This window comes from Trichosurus vulpecula, chromosome 6 (genome assembly GCF_011100635.1).
Source record: "Trichosurus vulpecula isolate mTriVul1 chromosome 6, mTriVul1.pri, whole genome shotgun sequence".
In the NCBI taxonomy this organism is placed as follows: Eukaryota; Metazoa; Chordata; class Mammalia; order Diprotodontia; family Phalangeridae; genus Trichosurus; species Trichosurus vulpecula.
The window spans coordinates 5,928,614-5,943,139 of NC_050578.1; the positions used below are offsets into that span (position 1 = coordinate 5,928,614).

The 14,526-nt window shown below is 46.2% G+C and overlaps 1 protein-coding gene across 2 annotated transcripts in view; it reads right to left on the bottom strand.

Annotated features, from left to right (window-relative positions):
• The window catches only part of SEC24D (SEC24 homolog D, COPII coat complex component), a 116,559-nt gene that overhangs the window by 20,578 nt on the left and 81,455 nt on the right, over positions 1–14,526 (bottom strand). For both annotated transcript variants that reach the window (XM_036762721.1, XM_036762722.1), the window contains exons 12-14: positions 8,873–9,064; positions 8,008–8,101; positions 1,773–1,889 (exon numbers count right to left, since the gene is read on the bottom strand). In XM_036762721.1, coding sequence (XP_036618616.1) covers positions 1,773–1,889; positions 8,008–8,101; positions 8,873–9,064 — 403 coding nt within the window. The remainder of the gene's footprint in view (positions 1–1,772; positions 1,890–8,007; positions 8,102–8,872; positions 9,065–14,526) is intronic.

The following is a 14,526-nucleotide window of genomic DNA, read 5'->3' on the forward strand; positions in this document are numbered from 1 at the left end:
ATGTATTAACATATTGTATATCATGTATAATAACATATATAATCTAACGAATTATTTCTAATTAATTTCTGATCCTTGCCAGGCCACTCCATTTCCTCCGACCTGAGGCATTTTCCTTGGGTGTCCCCCATCCCTCCTCATCTCAGCCTCCTGGCTTCCTGCAGGTCCCAGCTCCCAGCCCGCCTTCTCCCCGAAGCCTCTCCCAATGCCCCTTGATGCCACTGCCTTCTTTCTGCTCATCTTCAGTTTAGCCTGTCTATAACTTATTTGTACATGGTCCTTAGAAAGCTGCCTCCCCCATCAGACCGCACCCCTTGAGATCAGGGACTGGCTTTTGTCTTCTGTACCTCCACTACTTAGTGCAGCACCTGGTATGGAGAGGGTGCTTAATAAATGATTGTTGAATTTGAAAGTAGCTGAACACTAAACCAGCATGTGGGTTCATAGTTCGGGAGCCTGAGAGGGCCATTATAGACCAAGCCCTCTACCTGACTGAGGAAGAAAATGAGGCTCAAAGGAGGGCAAAGACTCGTGCCTTATGTAGGGAAGGAGCACATCTGGTTCCCCTCCTAGTGAGCAGAGCAGGGGAGGCTGAAAGGACAAGTCACAGAAGGACACTTCTCTGCCCAGGAGGGAACGGCCTGAGGCTCAGAACACTGGGCCTCAGTTTCTTATCTCAAAGGGCCCTTCTAGCTTCCCCTGACCAGCTCGTTAGTAGGCATGCCTCGAGCCCAAGGATTTGGGCAGCCATTACAGAACCTCAGGGATCCTCTGGCTCCCCCTCTCCTTCTGGCTCTGGCTTCCAAGGGGAATGGAGCTGTGAGACTCAGACATTTCTCTTCTTCCCATCCCCTTCCTCATTAGTACAGGTCTGCACCATCCCCATTAGCACAGGTCTATACCATCCTTATTAGTACAGGTCTACATCATCCCCATGAGTACAAGTCTACGCCATCCCCATTAGTGTAAATTTACACCATCCCCATGAGTACGGGCCTACACCATCCCCATTAATATAGGTCCACACCATCCCCACTAGTGTAAATCTACACCATCCCCATTAGAACATGTCCATGCCATCCTCACTATGCAATCTCTTTCCTCCTCTCTACAATGTTATCCATACAGAAAATTTTGTGATACTTAGACCTCTGTTGTGGTCTGAATATAAATGTTTTAATTTTCAAAATTTCCTTGCTCTGAAAACTATTCCCTAAAGGATACAAGTATCCATTAAAAAGTATCAATGGCAGAACAAAACAAAACAAGTGGTCCTAGAAATATGTCTAGAAACCAAATGCGAACTGGGAACTCTCTGCACAGATACATGGTTCTGGGCCCAGCCAAGGGCAGGAAATTCCTTGGGGATATAAAGCATCAAGATTCCCAAACATAGGCTAGAGAGGAGGGGACAGTCAGTGCAGTATGGGGGTGGTCCTACATCATCCAGGTTGGATGCAGTAAGAAGTGTGAATCGTTCCCAGACTTGGAGGAAAGGCACTGGGACCCTCTGACCTTGTGGCACCTAGATCGGGAGGATCATTTGGTCAAAGGCTCTGAGGTGGAGGCAACTCAGTTTACACCGGAATCAAGAAACAAAGCTGCAGTTAGTCACCGACTGGGGAACAAAGATACTTTTGAAAATCTGAGGTTGGGAATACGAGTCCCCTTCCTCCTCCCTCCCCTTCAGTTTAGGAGGGCCAAGAATGTTCCTGCCTCTTTAAAGAATGAAGGAATGTGGAACCTACAAAAGGCAGCTGCAGGTGAAATACCTTTTCTTTGTCTGTGTTGAGCAGTTTTCTGTCATCTCGGTTTTTCAGTTTGCCCGGGGCCTCGGCAGTCGGCAATGATGAGTGGAAGATGTATAGCTTCCCTGGACAGTCTGCTGCCTAGTATGAGGACACAGAACATGCCTCCGTCATGATGTGATTACTTAGAAACCTTCAGGATCAACTTTCATGTCCTGCAGCTCTGTAAATTTGGAGAGCGCACAGGTATTTAATTACTATTAATTCTTCACTTCAATTAAATTCAACAAACATGTATTAAATACCTGTAATGTGCAGCGAGGTGGCTCAGTGGATGGAGTACTGGCCCTGGAGTCAGGAGGATGTGAGTTCAAATGTGACCACAGACACTTACTAGTTGTGTGACTCTGGGCAAGCCGCTTAACCCTGTTCGACTCAGTTCCTTGTCTGTAAAATGAGCTGGAGGAGGAAATGGCAAACCGCTCCAGTGTCTTTGCCAAGAAAACCCCAAATGGAGTCACGAAGAGTCCCACCTGACTGAAAAAACTTGACCACAAAAACGTGCAGGGTACAGTTCTAGGTACTAGACAATAGAGATTAATGACACATCCTCTCCCCACAGGGAGCTTAGAATCTACTAGGAAGAGAAACTGGCCTGGGAATGTCCTATTTCTACACAGGATCACAGAGCCAGAAGGCAAAAGGATCTGAGACAGACATTAACTCCTCACCATGAAGCTTCAGAAATCTGTATGTCCAGCTGTGTAGGGGCCCTCTTTCTGGAGGAAGACCACACAGCCTCTTCACAGCTTGGAACGAGTCCCTCCCAACTCACCCGTGAGACCTTGTGCAATAAATTAAGCCCTTGGGACCTCACTTTCTTCATCTATAAAATGAGGGTGGAGGCTGTTGGACCAGCGGGACCCTGAGGTTCTTTTCAGCTCTAGGCCTATGGTCATTTGACCTGAATGGGCAGTATTTATCATTAGGGATTTGTTGTGGCTGAAAAAAGAAACCCAACTCACACCATGGGGCTAATTTTCTGAGAAAGAGCTTTTCTGCATTTTGCCAGGCTGGGCCTTGAACACTGGACACCGAGACGCTTTGCTGGGTCCACCCCCAATGCCTCTCTTGTTGGGCAGGAATTATTTTGCTGGCACAACCTTGAAGAATTCCAAGTTAGCTCTACACCAACAGGCGGCACCAGAGTAAGGTTTGCATAGGATCATGGGGTATGAATTCTGGAAGGGAGCCTGGATTTCATGTGGTCCAGTCCCTTCATTGTAGAGACTGTGAGATCCCAAAGCAGAGCTAGATTTTGATCTCAGGTCATCGTCCCCCAAAGCTTGGCTCTACCTCCTGCTCTCCTGTGATTAGCAGAAGACTAGCCATCAATACTTGGGCAGTCCATGGGTTTAGGATTTCTTGGATTGTGGGCACTCTCTCCAGCGGTGCAGATCACAAGCCCTTCATGCCTCCTCCTATATGATACTTGTCCATGTCTTCCTCCCAACATGATGGAGCCTTTCCTCATTCCCTGGGCAGTGCCTGGGCTGCTCACTGGCTTGGCCTTGCCCCTGACCTGGCCATCCCCTTTTCTGAGCAGACGCTTCCTGGATGACATCCCACTTTTGTATGTAGGTGGACACTGGAAATTGGCTGCAACTGACTTACTTTCATACTTGGGTACACAGAAATAATAAATGTTGACTGTATCAGGCACTGGAGATACAGAGACAAAAACGAAACAATCTTTACCCTCAAAGAATTTACATTCTCTTGCAGGGTAGTGATGCAGCAAGTACACAGAAAACTAATACATATGCACAAAGTACAAAGCCACTTCAGGGAGGGGAGGACCCTAGCAACTGGGGGGAATCTGGATCAGAATCAGGATCTTGCCGCAGGAGGTGGCCCCTGAGCTGAGTTCTGAAGGGAGCTAGGGATCCCATTGGCAGCTAGCTGGTTCAGTGGAGAGAGTGCTGGGCCTGGAGTCAGGAAGACTCATCTTCTGAGGTCAAATTCGGCCTCAGACACTTTAACTTCACTTGACTTAAAGTCACTTAAATGACTTCACTTCACCCTGTTTTCCTCAGTTTCTTCATATGTAAAATGAGCTGGAGAAGGAAATGGCAACTCACTCCAGTATCTTGGCCAAGAAAACCCCAAATGGGGTCACAAAGAGTCAGACACAACTGAAAAACGACCCAACAACAATAACAGGGATCCTATAGGTGGAGATGAGGAGGGACGTACACTCCTGCTACTGAGATAGGAGATGGAATGTTGGGTAAAGAGAACAGCAAGGCAGCTTCTTTGACTAGAACACGGGAGGCAACATGCCTGGAAAAGTATGCTGGAGACCTGCTGCAAAGGGCTCGAAAAGCAAACACAAGTTTGCATTTTCTCCCAGAGGAAGCCGGGACAACTGGTGCTGCTTGATCACGTGTGGTAGGAACATCAGTTTGGCAGAAAAGGAAGGGTCCAGGATCAATCCAAGGTAGTGAACCTGGGAAGCTGGACAGAAGATGGGACCCTCCCCAGAAACAGGGAGGGTACAAAGAGGTGGCAGCTTGGGGGAAAGACAATGAGTTTTGTTTCAAATATGATGAGTTTGAGAAGACTATTGTTGGAGATGTCCAGTAGGCAGCTGGGGACATAGAGGAAGTTTAGGAGAGAGACCAGGGTTGGAGATATTTATCTGGATAGAGCTGATATTTAAACTCATTAGAACTGATGAAAGAGACAGACAGACACACAGAGGGAGAGAGAGAGAGAGAGAGAGAGAGAGAGAGAGAGAGAGAGAGAGAGAGAGAGAGAGAGAGAAAGCGCACAGTGTCATGAAAACCCAGGGAGGAGCAGGTGTCAGTAAGGAGATGGTCATCAACAGTGGCCAACGCTGCAGACAACAATACTGATAAGGTCACTGAGTTTTGTAGTTACAGCATCATTGGCAGCTTTGCAGAGAGAAGTTTCAATTGAGTGATGAGAGTAGAAGCCAGACTCCAAGCGGCTGAGAAGTGAGTAACAGGAAAGGCAGTAGAGGCAGTGCATGCAGACAGGTTTTCCAGGAGATGGCAGGAGGACACAGCATGATAGCTTGAGAGATGGCAGAACCAAATGAGGGTTAAGGAGAGGGGAGGCTTGGCTGCGTTCGTAGAGATCAGCAGAAAGAGATTGGAGATGGAGGTGGAAGTGCCGGAGGTAATCAGGTGATCAGTCAGAAGGGATAGGAAGGGCTGGCTCTAAGTGAGGAGGAGGGTCGTCTCTTCGTTAGAGACTGAATAAAGGAAGAGACAGTCTGGGAGAGTACAGAGGTGACTTGGAACATGGGGCTGGAGAGAAGCAGCTGGGGCCAGATGGCTGTGATTTCAAGGTCAATTTCAGAACAGTTTAACTGAGATAAGTGGATTCATCTGTACTCTGAGATTCATTTTACCCCATCAGGAATTGGAGATGAAACCCACAGATCAAACTTTTTCTAAGTAGGGAGCCAAGAAACATCAAGTCTATAGCATTCTAGATTACAGATTGAGAGCTGAAAGGCACCTCAGAAACATCTAGTTTAACACCTTCATTTTACAGATGAGGGAAATGAGACCCAGAGAGATTATGTGGGTGTCCAAGGTGACCAGAGCAGTCAGAGGCAGGGTGGCTGATATCCACTGGTGAGATCATTATACTGCTCCCTGCTGGGCCTGCACCTGGGCATCACATCTCTGCTGCTTCCCAAACGAGGGCTGCATCTCTGTGTTTCCATTCCTAGGCATCTTGGTTCTTCACTGAGTGTTTCACTCCTATCTTCTTGGCTGGGCATTGCTCCCTGACACCAGCTTCTGGGCTTTGCTTCTTTGGGGGTCTATCTGCCAGGCTATGAAGCTCTCCATAATAACGGCAGGCTAGAACTCTTTAGGCAAAATGATGCCACATCCAGTTACTAAAATCCTGGGAGAATGCCCCCAGGTTAAGATTTAGTCTTTTCTCCAAAACCCTGTATCTTGATCCAGAGATTCCCAGACAAACGGCTGATTTAGGGTTAGAAATTCCCAACTTCTTCTTTGGTTTGCATTCAGTGAATTTGAGGCAGGCTCTCCATTCACCTGGCCTTAATTAGGCCTTTATTATGCATTGGTGGAGGGAGTTTTCTCATCTGGGAATTCCCTCTATCAACACAATTACTTGTCTGTTTCTCACTGATCTCCTTCCCCCCAAACTGAAAGTTAAGTATGTATTGTAAATAATTTAAAGAGAAGTCCCTTTAGCCTGCAAAAATGTGACATGTTTTGGGCCTCAGTACAAAGGTAATTTATTGCTGAACTTATTTCCTGCCTGGAGTTTTATCTTCCCCTAATGTCGTGGAGAAAGTCATTTACTGGTGACTTGGAAGATCTGTTTTTGCAAAAATGAAGTGGCTATGCCATCTCCTTACTCATGGCAGGGTCCGATTTTGAAAGGATTGCATAAGATGTGAAGAAATAAGATGCCTATGAAAAGTAGCGGATTCTGTGAGCATGGAAGCATTTAGAGCAGGAAGCACAGTGTCAAGGAGCCACACTGGTGAATTCCAGAGACTTTCAGAGAAAACCTGCACAAGAGGTTTCCAAAGAGCCCCTCTTTATCTTTCTGACAAGTCCATTTGCATGTGGATTCTGTTTGTTTCTAGCCCATCTGCTGGGCCTGGGAAGTTTATTACTTCTGATGATTACAGAGAGGTTTTCCTTGGCAGCGATCAAAGAGCAAGCAAAGATATCATTCCCATGGGGGAGGAAAGTTTCCAAATAACTGCTGTTGGCTCCTCCAGGATAAAACCTTCACTTTTATGCTCTTCCATTTGGGTTCCTTGGCCTTCAGCCCTGGGCTTATTAACGGTCCCCTTACCAGCCCCAGGCCTGACATTTTGAAGGGCATGCCTCTGCTTATTTTTTTTTAACATATGAAAGAAACAGGCAGCTTTCCTATACTTAGCTACTTTCATTTCAAATTCTTCTAAGTGTCAGTTTGTGTCTTTGAGGCAGTTTAAGTTGATTTGGGGGGTATATTCTCTCAGAAATTCTATGACCAAAAAGCCCTCCTCCAATGCCTTCTTGTGGTGTGGAAGTGACCCTGTGTTCTTGAAAGGTATGGGAGAAAATCACAAGCTCTGGCAGACTCTCCCGGGCAGGACAGCATTTGAGAGCTACCTCAGGAAGGGCCTCTAGATCTGCCATGCAGGGTCCAGTCTCGCTAGGCATGGAGAGAGAGGCACATCAGCAAGCTGGCCCCAGAGATTGGATGGCTCTGCAATTCCTCCCCCTCCCCTCTGTTTTCTCATCTAAAGAATGAGGAGTTTGGATTAGATTAAGAGTTATTTACCCAGGGATCATGGACCCCTAAGGGCTCCACAGGTAGATTTTGGGGGTGACATGGGGTTGTCCATGAACATGGAGAGGAACAACTACATTTTTATTTTCACTAATCTCTAAATGAAACTTAACACTTCTGTCAGTGATGAATGCTAAATTATTCTGAGAAAGGGGTTTACAGGCTTTATCAGACTGACAAAAGGGTCCAGAACAAAAAAAAAGGGTGAGAACCCCCAGATCAGATGATCTCCAAGGTTCTCTGGAGCTCCCATTACTAGGGAAGTCAAGATGAGCTGGCAGCCCCCTCTCACGATTTAGAATGGGAGGGGTCCTCAAAGGTCATCTCATTTTAATGACCACACTTTATGCAGACAGAAACAAACTAAGCGACATCAGTAGGACGTACAGGTAACAAGTAGCAGAGAGATAGCCTCATTCACTGTCACATCCTTGGTGCCTGGCACACAGTAGGTACTTAATAAATGCTTATTTACTGAAGGATGGAATTTGAATCCAACTCTCTTGAGTCCAAATCCACAAGTTTCTCCACCACACTAAGCTGCCTGTCTTTCCAGGCAGAGAATTTCCCTTTTTATTACTCAGGGGTCCAAAGGCTCAAGATAGGTCTGAGCATCCAGGAGCAAAATAATCAAGACATTTGGCCCCACTCACCCAGTACAGGAGATGATGCTCAAACAGTTTTTAAACTGGAAAAAATAAGGTTCATATAAAAACCGGGAAGGAAATGTACATGCTGGTTTCCAGGCTGGAAGGTAAAGACTAGAGGAATTTGGGAGTTTTAAGTGATTTCTCCCCATTACTTGAGGATCTAGAGTCCCACACAGACCCCAGCAAATGGCCTTAAAGATGCATATGCAGCAAAGACGTTCTGATCACAGACCGAAGAGTGTTCTAACCTTTAGGGCTTCCATGCCAGCTTGGACAATAGGAGCAAAGACTGTCTCATTCTCATTGGAATCAGCAAAAATCTCTGGAATCTGGTCCAACAAGCTACAAGAAAAGAGTTATGGGTCATTACCAAAGGAAATCCTTAGCTTTTCAGCTCCCCAAAACAGCCCCATTTTGACACCCAACATAGGTAAGCTTCAACTATGGCCCGTTTGATGGGTCCCGATCCCTTAGGGAATGTCTGCATTCCTCGGCCACGATCTTAGACAGTGAAATCAAGGATTCTGGTAGAAGAGCCCCACAAATGAAGCTTAGGCCTCCTTATTTACTCCATTACAGATCAGTCATCTTGTAAGTTTATAGAATCAGAACACTGAGAGCTGACAAGGGTCCTACTCCATCTGGTGGAGCCCTCTGGTTTTATGGATGAGAACATTTCGCCTCAGGAATTGGCAAGCACTATAAATTGATTTATTGTTTGGCTGAATGTCTAGACTTAAGAAAGTGAAGGGAAAATGCTAATTCAGGTTAAATTAAAAAGAGAGTCATGCACACGCTATTTTGTTTCAGAAAGCCAGTTGTTTAACATTTACCAACAAGCCTTTGATAGCACTAGAAGACCTCAGAGGTCCCTTCTAGCTGGGAAATCATTTAGTTCTATCCCCTTCCTTTTTCAGATGGGGAAACTGAGTCCCAGAGAGATAAAGCAACTAGCTCAAAGGCTTGTGGTTACTGAATGGCCAAGCCAGATCTGAACCTAGATTTGCCAATGCTATATCTTGGGCCCCTTTTGCTATGCGGCATTGATTCAGCCAGAGACACAGCAATGCTTAAAAATTAGATCTCCATTGAAAACCATGAGCCATTTTTTACTTGTGAATGACGGCCTTAGATTCTTGATAGTTGACCAGGAAGCCATCCAAGAGAGGGACAAAAACCTCTGCCACATCTGTCACCACCATCATCTGGGGCTGGGCCAAGTTGCTCTTGACATTAAAGAAGTGGAGAACTTTGTTATAGGTGACAAATCCTACCCGGATGGCAGAAGTCTCTTCTTGCTCTTCCCTGGAAACAAAACAAAGAAAGAATCAGGGATTATTCCGCAAGTTCAGTCATGGAATGAGAAGAGATTGTCTGGGATTGTTCACAGGAGCTGCCTACAAAACAGAGGCTGCCTCCTCTCCACTCCCCTCCCCCAATGGTCTTTCCCTTAGATGGCTCCAAGCATTTGACTTTGTAGTTCTCAAATGCAGCTTCCTATGATGATCTGGTCCCGCTTCATTGATTCTCTTCCTACCCTTCCCTTAAAGCCCGAGTAAATGCTACCTGCTTTTGGAAGGGGTCCTGCTCTCTTTTCAACGGTAATGACCTTCCCCCTCTGACTCTGCACAGAGTCCTGCATTCTCCCCCTCTCTAAGACACTTGTCCAGCAGGGATTTTGTCTGCTGAAGTTAGAGGTGAGGCCAACTGCTTCCTCGTAGAAAAAGGGAAGGCAATGAACCACAGCATCAGGGCCATGACAGGAAAGAGATTCTTTGGAGGAATCTGATAATGATCCCCTCAATTTTGTTCTTTTTTTTTAACTAAAATTTTTATTGTGACCTTAAACACCAAAAGAGCATTTTTCCATACAGCAGAACACAAAGAGAATGCTATCTACGAAAATGTGAATCTCTACTTCGTACCACTAGCATTAAAGTATTATAAATATATGTATATATATATTTATGAAATAGAAATATATACACATTTCTGTGCATATATGTACCAAACAATCAATATTCATTAAGCACCTACTATGTGCCAGGCCCTGTGCTAAGCCCTGGGGATACAAAACCAGGTTAAATAGAGTCCTTGTCCTCAAAGCGCTTACAGTCTAATGGGGAGACAACATGCAAACATACAAAGCAAGCAATATATAGGATAAATAGAAAATATTTAACAGAGGTAGGGCAACAGAATTAAGTGGGGTTGGGAATGGCTTCCTATTGGAGGTGGGCTTTCAGTTGGGACTTAAAGGAAGCCAGAGAGGTTAGAAGTCCAAATGGAGATGGGAGAGTGTCCTAGGAAAGGGGATGGCCGGTGAAAATGCCCAGAGCAGAGAGATGGAGCGCCTTGTTTGTAGACCAGCCAGGGGACCGGGATCACCAGGTCAAAGAGTGTGTGGTGGAGAGTGAGGTGTAAAAAGCCTGGAATGGTAAGAAGGTCCAGAAGGGCATTGAAACAGAGGATTTTGTATTTTTTATATATATACGTACATACATACATACATATATATATGTGTGTGTGTGTGTGCACGTGTGTATGTATGTATATGTATATACAATACAAAATCCTGTTTATATATGTATATATGGTTGTGTATATATACACATATATATTAAATTCTACATTTTACTTTCAGAACTGTCCTGCTTATCTGTGCTTTCTTCTGTTCTCTCCTATGCATTTAAAAAAATGTTGCAATGGCCCTGGCAATCCTTACTCCATTAAAGATCCGCTCCCCTTTCCCCTCTCCTGGCCCCGGAGAATTATACTTAACTTTACAGGGTTAATTATTCTTGGCTCTAAACTTATTTTTGCCCTTGGAATACTGTATTCTGTGGTGGTTATGATGACATATTGTGACAGGAGTGGTATCTGGTCTGTAAGTACTGGGAAATTTCAAAGGGGCAGAGGAAGCTGCCTTTGGGACCTGCCTGCTCCTGGAGTTTGGGCTTGGAGGCATTAGTGTGGTTTCCTGGGCACCTTGACTAGGAGTCAGTGCTCCTCTGGCCCTGAAAAGAGCCCCCTTACCCCTCTGCCCCACAAGCCCATTTCTCTTTCAACCAGGTGCTGTTGCCAGAGCAAAGACGAAGACAGAGGGGATTAACGTCTACCTGGATAGGCTGGTGAGCACACCCTGCTTATGTCTTTAATCATTAGGTTAATTTCCTTTTATTGAATTTTCTATGGTTCATGAGTGTTTCTCAGTGTCCTGATCCCAAGCATGAATTATAATAGTGGCCTGGGGTAGTCCTGGTCTAGAACACAGACATAAAGACACAGGCACACACACACACACACACACACACTTTAATTCACATTAATAGCAGAGAGAGAGGGAAGGAAGGGAGAGACAGACAGACAGAAAGACAGACAGACTGTGTCTGGTTGTTGTATTTGAAAGTGTGAGTCTGAGGAAGGAGATTTGCCACATGAACCTTCTTAGGCCACTGAGTAAGCCATCCCTGCCCCTCTCAGAGTTTCCTTATTTGTACAATGAGGTAGGTCCCAAAGGTCCTTCCCTACTCTACCATTCTTTGCTCCTTTCTCTATACATCAAGAGATCCATCTATTATTGATTGAAGATTAGAATCCTATATGTTGCTCCATAATTAGAAATCCTTCACCAGGGGTGTGGGGTGTGAAGGGGTGAATCAGAAGCATTGATCCAGAGGAGAGTTCAACCATGAGATCAACCAAGAAATGGAGCAGCTTGTCCCCTAGGGAGACATCTATGCCCCTAAGGGGGTTGGCAAGGGGAAAGGGTGAGAGGGAGCCAGATTGTGTTGTATAGTGCAGGCTGGTGGAAGAATGTGAAACTCCATCCTACAACTGCATAGAAGTGTGTCTGCATCAGAGGAGACAGGAGGTATGACCCGCCCGCCATATTGGCACCTGTAGGTAGAGCCCCGGTGGCCCCTCCCTCCTTCTGGCTCTGAGGGGATAGTAAAGCCTAGAGCATCTCCTGGATGCCCCATCTCCTCAAGATGGAAGGAAGCAAACAAGGGGTCATGTTTGTTTGCCACAGCTGATTAGGGGTAGATGAAAGGAAGAAGAGAACTAAAGAAATGACCCCACTGAAGAATGTGGAACATGAATGCCCACTGGACTCAGCTATTTTTCAATGATATGAAAGAGGAAGTAGCCTGGAGTTATCTGGGTTCATTTAAGAGCTAGAATTAATGATTTCAAAGTATCTAATCTGAATGTCTCAGATTATTACAAAACATCAGGCTTCTCTCCATGGGAACATATTTGAGGAACCTTGATAAACAAAGAAACGTTGTCCTAAAATGATTTAATCTTCCACAGACTGAACTATTAAAACACATCTAAGGAACACGTTTCGCAATTCCTAGACTCTTCTTCTCTGCTGTAACTCCAGGGGGTCTGGCAAAGGGAGGTGGGCTGGGGGCTATGTGGGTCTGGCTCTTTGGACGCCTCTTGGGCTGTTTATCCACTCCGACACACAGGCGCCCACTTTTTAGTCCCTACAGACTGAAAACAAGAAAAGCTTTAGGGAACATGGTGTGGTTCAAAAAATGCTTCCAGCACTTACCAGAGCCCTGAGCAGACCATCCAGAAGTTTCTCCCAGCTCTAAATCACACCACCCCACAAACTCGGCAAGCCTTGCGGTAAAGGTATCATCGCTGTTACATGTGAAGAAAGTGAAGCTCCACACAGCTCATCAGTCTGGGAGGTGGAACCCAAGTCCTAGGCTTTCTGACCAGCTCACTGCCCAGCAAGCCGCTTCCCCAGAGGCGAGGAGGAGAGGGTGAGGTGGGCCAGAGAGGACCAAGCAGCAGCTGAGTGAACAAACCTGGCCCCTACTTGAACTCTTAAGACACGTCTCGAAGAGTAACTTTTTCTTCTGCTTTCCAAGGTGCAAATGAATCAGATACCCCTGCATTAACAACAGCTTGGATGTTCTATCTGAGGGCTGGCCCATTGGCATTTCAAATCCTGCATGATCTGGCCCCTGCCCACATCACTCCACATGCTCCATGTTTCTGCCAGTCTGGCATACATACTTGCTGTTTCTTTTTCAAGAACTATCATTTCCAGCCTCCATGTATTTGTATAGGAGGTCCCTCATGCCTAGAACACAGTCCCTCCTCACTTGCAAGGTTCAGTTTAAATGCCACTTCTCACAGAAGGTCGTCCTGATTTCCCCAGTTGTTGGGGCCCTCCCTTTCTGCCAGCTATTAGCATCTCCATCTTTCTAATTATCTTGTATTTGACTACCTAGACTTGACTGTATTTATTCCATACATTCTTATCCACATTTCTGTTGTCTCCCATTAGAATATAAGGTCCCTTAGGTCAGGGGCAATCTCACCCCCATCCCAAATCCCCTCTGGTGAGCACAGTGCTTGGCACAGAGAAAGCCCTTATTGATTAATTGATTGTGGAATTCCTGCCCATATTTCAAAACCCAAAATCAGATGCTGCCTGTTCCAGGAATGATCCCCATCCAGTCCCACTCGCAGAGAAAATGACCTGTGTCTACTCAGCTTGCTGTAGAAGCCACTGTCCAGTGGACTCCTTTGGCCTCCTCAGGCCTCACCCAGCACTGCACTCATCTGCAGCCAGATTCGATTCCTCCCTATCCCCAGATCCGTGCAGGGAGGAGCCATGGCATGTTTCACACTGTTTCATGTACCCCCAGCATCGAGCCTGGTCACTGCCTTGTCCAGAGTGGGCATTTAATAAGCACAAGTTTGACTGAATCGAACCCCCAGGCTGCAGACTTGGTTTCTCCATTGTGTCAGAAGGAACAGTCATGTTCTTTAGGATAAACCCAATGAGAATCTGGGGACACTGGCATTACTAGGGTCACTTCGCTCAGGCAAGGCTGAGTAGAGGAGAAGTAGGGAGAGGATAGTTATTGACATTGGGAAGGTCATGAACCTTCTTTATGTCTGGTCTTGGAAGGGAAATGCCATCAGCAGGAAGGCTATCATTGACCCATAAGCCTAGCTTGGACAAAAAGAAAGTAACCAGGGTGCCATGTGGCCTCTGGAGCCTCCTCCCTCACCTGGCATTGCTCACTCAGGAGCTGTCTGAGATTGTTGCCTCTGAATCCACTCTCGCCATATCAGAGTTTTAGGTTCTCAGGTACAAACAGGGCCAGGGTCCAGGGGTTGTTGTCCCATGTGCACAGCACAGGAGATATGTGTGGAACTCGTGTGACCCACAGACCCAGGCCCATGACCTCAGCTGATGGAAGGAGGCACTTACCAGAACAGGCTGGTGGAAGAAAGAGCGCATGGCAGAAGCCAAGGGTAAGGGTGGAGGGGCTGCAATTGGGGCACACACTGGGCTCTATCCTCTAGGCCCAGAGTCCATGAAGACATGGTGGTAGGACATGCTTCCTCATGGACAACAGCTTTGTCTGCTAATTGGTTCTAATACCAATACCACCCAGCTTATTGGGTCCTACATGAAGAGCTGAAGGCTGCACTATGGATGGAGGAGCTGAGCTGATTTGGGGCTCCCCTTCCACAGCCAGGCCCGATGCCCTCCAAGACCCCTCCCAGATCCCACTCAAGGATTCTCCAGGTCTATGATTCTAGTCTGGGAAAAGTTCACTCAGCTGATTCCCTCATTTTGCTGATGGGGAAACTGAGGCCTGGAGAAGCTTTAACCTTGTCAAGTGACAAGGCTGGGATCTGAGTTCAGGCTTCATGGCTTTCTTCCATGGTGCCATGCTGCCTCCTTAAAAACCTTTAAAGTTTACAGAGTGATTTCACCAGAACAA